The sequence below is a fragment of the Mustela erminea genome, chromosome 5 (genome assembly GCF_009829155.1).
Source record: "Mustela erminea isolate mMusErm1 chromosome 5, mMusErm1.Pri, whole genome shotgun sequence".
Lineage (NCBI taxonomy): Eukaryota > Metazoa > Chordata > Mammalia > Carnivora > Mustelidae > Mustela > Mustela erminea.
Genome location: NC_045618.1, coordinates 44216536 through 44222535, shown reverse-complemented (window position 1 = coordinate 44222535; position 6000 = coordinate 44216536). Strand labels below are relative to the sequence as shown.

Sequence of the window (6000 nt, the reverse complement as noted above, 5' to 3'; positions counted from 1 at the left end):
AGCTGCGCAACCTTCCAGTGAGGTAACACCCATGGTCAGCAAGCCCCAGGCTGATGGTCCAGGAGGCCTGCTTCTTTCAGAGGAAAATCACGCATCTTGCTACGCACGGCCTATTTCTCTGAATTTTCTCTGGAGTCAGCAAAGCTATATGGAGCCCAAGGTCCCTGTGGCTTTGCCTCTGTCACGTGTGCACACACACGCTTCCTCTAACAAACGGCAGGTAAGCGCGGGGTTGTGGAGTTTCTCTCCCAGGACAAGACCACATTCTGCTCCCCCTCCCCCACCTGTCCCCCATTCCCAGGAGACTCTCACACAGGTTCATTCCTTTAAAAGTTTATTTCTGGTGAATTAAAAAAAAATAATTTATGCGACCAGATCAATAAAGACATTAGGACACAGGGCAGAGCTTAACTTTCCTGTTTGCTTCGAGATTTTGCAGCCAGGTAAGAAGGCGGCTGAGGGAAACCCAGCCTCATGCTCTGTGGAACCAGGAGGTGTCGACGCTGATAGGGTGACTGAGACGTGGTGGCTTATTGGAGGGCTGGGAGGAAGGCCAGATCCCAATCTCTTTTCCAGAAAAGAAATGTCTCTCCATGGTTTTTTTTTTTTTCTTTTTTTCAACAGAAGCTCTGTCACGTGCCTGTTCCTAATGACCATCAACAGCAAGCAGATGCTCAGGGAGATGGAGCAGTAATCTCAGGGACTTGGGGACCTTATGGGGGAAGACACCTTCCCCCTGAGGCCAACACCCGGAAGAGACCTTGGGGATTTGGTCCCGAATCCCTAGAACAGCTGATAAACTCTTCGAGTTTCTGAATGCTCGCTTCTTCACCTGAAGGGAACGTTTGCCCCCAACTTCTTGGTTCCCCTCAGAGTCTCAGAGGTGCCTACTCCCTTGACTGGCAGAGGGGACACCTTCTCCAGGGGTCCGAGAACTGAACATGCTCATAGTCTGTGCTGGGGCTTCAAGGCCAGAACCCCCAGAGGCCCTGCCACAGTCCAGAACCTCAGAGCTGGGGGAGATGTAGGGGTTCGCCACTGAGGAGGCGAATACCTGTCCCTTCAGCCTGGTTCCCTTTGGCCCAGGGATGGCTTTGGTGGTGGGGTTCACTCTCCTGGGGCATGGTGAATTTTGGTATTTATACATGGATAAATGAGGAATGGGCTTTGGTTATAAGAAACTCACGGACTGATGAAACACCCAGAAAACACAGAGGGAACGCCTCTGAGAAGCCCGAAGAGTTTTCCGTGATAAAGCATTTGCTGTGGTTCAGGTGGCTCTTCTGGGTGGCCAGAGGGTCCAGGACACCTGACTGCACAGCTGCCCAGGCCTCGTGGTACCGCTCACGCCGACCACCCCCCGCCACACCTGCTGGGACACCGGCAGAGTTTGAGCAAGGGTCCTTAACTGAATGCGGCTTCAAGCCTCCTTACCCAGAGCCTTCTGAAACACAGCACCAAGCAAAATCCAAACTCCCACATCACTGAGCGGTTCTGAGGTCAGTTCTGGTTCCTTTTTTGACCTTCCGAGATAGAAATTTCTGAACATGAAGCTCAGCTGGAGGTTTTGAAGCCCAGTGTCAGTTCCCCTCCTGGGGCACTCACCTCCTATCCCTTGACAGGAAGAGAAGCAATTCTATGCTCCAGGCTGGGACAATTTTTACCTTGAAACCATCCTCTTGTTAGATGCCCCTAAATGAAAGCTTGCACCCCATATGCAACTCCTATCTGCATTACCTCCTTCTGAAGAGCCAGATGCCTCCTTCATGCCATTTGGGGGTCACGTGCCTATGAAATAACACAGTCTTTCAACCATTTGATGAAATGGGAAAAGAGCAAGGCAGCTGTGAGGCCATTCACATACACGTATGCAATGTGGACAAGGAAAAAACCCGCACCGCGCCTGGCGATACCAGGAACCAGTTTCTCCAAGCTCCTAGCAGCAGAACCCTTGAGACAGGCGCTTATGCATACAGGACCTATAAAAATAAATTTCGATCCACGCCTGTTCTCTCAAGTTGTCAAGGACAGGCCTTTCCACTGGCCTGTCTCCAGAGGACTTTCTGTGTCAAAAGCAATAGAGATTTTCAACAACTCTGGGGTGGAGAGAACTCACTGCCCATCCCCGCCTGGCTCGTGGGATGCCAGGAAGTGACATGGGACATGGACAGGGGAGAAGCACATACAGAGTCTGGAAGAAAATATGGTGAGGGTGGGCCATGGAGGGGCTTCCCAGGTCCTGCTACACAAGGCCATTAACACACCTTGACTCTGAGCCTTCCGGTTTGAGAATGGCCTCCAAAAGCACCCTGTGTCTGCCCGTGGAATGTCTCTTGGGGAGACCCCCACCCCTTGTCCATGGGTCCCTCAGCTTTCATTCTGAGGGGTGCAGGGCTGCAGCCCAGGGGAAGGATGAAGGGTTGTACTAGCTATATTCAGGGAGAGCCCAGAGTGCGCTAGATTCTCCGAGAGGCCAGGGCTCTGCTGCTCCCTCCTCTTCAGAGCTGGGGCCTCCATCTCCCCCAGTGCCCTATATCCTCTCTCCACTTGCTTGTTATTTGCACTGTATTTCCTCTAACTTCCTACTTGTCTGGAAAAGAAATTCTCTGTGTAGCACTCGGAAGTCTCTCATATATATGGGACATGGTCACAAGTTTCATTAAAATTTACAACTATGACATGGGCTAGAGTCTACTAAAGCAGGCCCATGTTGGAGGACTAGAGCACCCACTTTTACCCTGGGTGGAATCCAGAAGCCATACTGTGGAGGAGATGGGGCACCACGTTACTACAGGGCAGTGGAGAATGGCTGTCTTCAAAACGCAAGTGCCTCCATCCCACTGTCTTCCCCTCAGGCGCCTCCACCCCCACTGTCTTCCCCTCAAGAATTCTCTCAAAAACACTTGCTACCTGGCATTAGGATCTATTACACAAGCTATCTGTCCTTCATGTACTGTCTTGATTAAAGGCTCAGATGAAAGGTAAATTCAAGGTCTTACAATGCCCTTTTAAGGAAAGGGCTCTGAAAGGAGAACAAAAAAGAGAGAAGGGGGTGGGGAGCAAAATCCTCAAGGGTGGCATCCAGAAGACAGACTCTGGAAATACCACATGCTTTTACTTGTAAGATGCACTGGTCAGCACAACTGTCTTGTTAAAAGTTCACATGGATTGTAGGATGCATCCAGAGTTTAAGCACACTGAGACACAGAAAAAAGGTCCACTTTGGGTTGTAGGACAGGCGACGGATTTTGAAAGAGATGCCTTGCAATCCTGAAATCTAACCATTTTGGGAAAGCAGAGAAGCCAATGGAGGACCGGGAAGGGGGAGTCAGCACAGAATGGCTTTATTCTAGCTGAATCCCCACCTCGAATGCTTTGGAGGACTGTCACCTGGAGGCGGCGGGTTTGTGTGGGCAGACTTGTACGAACGGAAACAGCTCTGCAGAGGAAGGAGCCCACACGTTTTATTACAGCCCCCGCTCACCAAGCCCTGGCAGTCCCCTGTACTCCTGCCCTTTGGATTACGGAGGAAAAAAAAAATCATTGTTCGATTTTCTGGGCCACAGAATACAAGACGGGTCTAGATTGTACAAGGAGCTTACACACTGAGGCAAGAAAGCGTGCAAATGGGAGCAGGAGTTCTCCACCCTCTGGGGGAGCCAGTGCTTGAGACACAGAAGGACCTGAGTTGCCCTCCTGGAGTCCACACTGGTTTACATTTCTGGCTTTTATTTACCGTGTCCAGCTCCAACTTCCATCTTCTCCTGATAGGGAGAATAACATCTAGGGCATCAGTGATTTTCCCCCAAGCCATTCTTTTTTTTCCTCTTAAGATTTCACAGAAGGCCCAGGAGTGGGGCCTAGAGAAGGACTGACAAAAAAGCAAAAGTGTCTGAGAACGACATAATACTGACTTCTCTTTTTTGGTAACAGTTCACGAAACGTGTGTCCCTCTCTCCTGAGATACGGTGAGACATGAGGGGAGGTGGCGAAGGAGCTGTGGGTGGGACGCTGTACCGTGTGACATCACGATCATGCAGCCGGTGCCCTACAGGACAGGGACGTGAGAATGAGCACTTGGCTCTGGGTTGGCCCCAGGGGGAGGCAGGCAGTCTCCAGGTGAGTGCCCAGCCTCTCAGGAACACTGTCCGTCCAGTTCTTGCAGGGCTCTCCCCTGGGGCATGCCATCTTGCTTCTGGCCTTATCCTTCATCCTCCCTCAGCTCAGTGGGTAGGAATTTATACTGTTGTTGGCGGATCTGGGCCAGTTTTTTCCTTGCTTCTTCCAGTTCGCGTTCTTTTTTCAACATTTCCTCCTGAGCGGCAATGATCTAGAAGGAAAGCAACAAGCTGGATGGATCTAAAGCCTTCCAGGAAGTCACCCTCCCCAACTCCACTGCCCGTCCCATGAGCTCTCACAGCCTCCGCTTTAGGATGACACAGCAAGACACCGGGAGTAAGTAAGTATCTTAGCTCTGGAGACCAGCTTCTGGGCCATATTCTGGGTTTTGAGACCAATGACCCACGAAAATAAGCTGACTCCTGGCCACTGATTTAATAGCACACATCTACTGCACCCCTACTATGTACCAGGTGCCGGTGTAAAGCGCTTCACGTGGAATATTCTATCGTCTTCCCGGCAACACGGTGAAGTCGTCCCTATCAAGGGTCCCATTTTTCCAATGAGGAAACTGAAGCTGAGAGACGTGGGTCCACTTCCCTGAACACCCAGTTGGTGGAGCAGGACCTGGCCAAGTGTTCTTGAAGCTAAAGCTGAGTCCTTAACCATGTGACAGTGTTCATATATTTGTTTCATGCTTCTAAGATTTGATCTTAGGAATATTGGTTAATAGAAATCAGGTGAAGAAAGTTAAGTTTGTGTTCAAGAAAGCGGATAGACTTCCTTCCTGTGGGCCCTTTGGGAGCCCTTCCTAGGCTCATGATCACTGTGATAGTCTGAGCTGGAGGTGAAGAGGACAGGATTTCCCACACTTATTTGATCAGCGACCCTTCTTTGTGGAACTTCTCAAGGAACTAGTGTATCAAGGAAGAGATTCTGAAAGAAATGCATCCAGTGTATTTCGAAACCTAGGGAATGGTTCAAGAAGGGCTAAGGAAGGCATGGGGGTGAGTAACTTCCTGGTATGATAAGAAAACCAATCTTGGGCACCTGGGTGGCTCAGCTGGTTAACCATCTGCCTTCACCTTGGGTCATGATCTCAGGGTCCTGGAATCAAGTTCCGCATCAGGCTCCCTGCTCGGCGGGGAGACTGCTTCTCCCTCTGCCCTTCCCCCAAACTGGTGCTCACTCTTACTCTCTCACAAAAATAAATAAATAAAAATCTTAAAAAGGGGCGCCTGGATGGCTCAGTCAGTTAGGCATCTGCCTTTGGCTCAGGTCATGATCCCAGCATCCTGGAATCGAGTCCCGCATCGGGCTCCCTGTTCAGCAGGAGCCTGCTTCCGCCTCTCTCTCTGCCTGCCACTCCCTCTACTTGTGCTCTCTCTCTGTTAAATAAATAAATAAAATCTTAAAAAATAAATCTTAAAAAAAAGGAAACCGTTCTTTTTTTAGCACATATCCTCCCCAATGTCCATCACTCAGCCACGCCATCTCTCCCGCCCCCCTTCCCCTCCAGCAAGCAAAGAAAACCATTCTTGTATAATGGATTTATATTAACACATACCCCAAACTACAGGCTTAATTTCCTCAAGTTTGTTCCTTACTACTATGCTCAAGAATGTAATCCTTATAGGCCAGAGGCCCGTTTATCCTTATATAAGTTCTGTTACGGGGTTACCATTCATTCTCTCTGTAGAGCCAACTACCTGGAGTGGGGTAGTAGCTCCAAATCCATCCTTTTATTTAAATGATAATACTATTGTCTTCCAACTTCTCTTCTTCCCCTTTTCTATAACAGAATCCCTGATCTGGGCTGGGCACAGGGCTCCTCAGGAAAGAATACTACATTTCCCAGCATCTTTTGCAGCTGGGTTGGTT

General features: G+C 49.8%; 1 protein-coding gene across 6 annotated transcripts in view; it reads right to left on the bottom strand.

Annotated features, from left to right (window-relative positions):
• Positions 1-317: 317 nt before the first annotated feature.
• TLN2 (talin 2) overlaps positions 318-6000 on the bottom strand; it is a 421428-nt gene continuing 415745 nt past the window's right edge. For all 6 annotated transcript variants that reach the window (XM_032342743.1, XM_032342747.1, XM_032342748.1 and 3 more), the window contains one exon: positions 318-4330. In XM_032342743.1, the coding sequence (XP_032198634.1) occupies positions 4202-4330 (129 nt within the window). In that variant the 3' untranslated portion in view covers positions 318-4201. The remainder of the gene's footprint in view (positions 4331-6000) is intronic.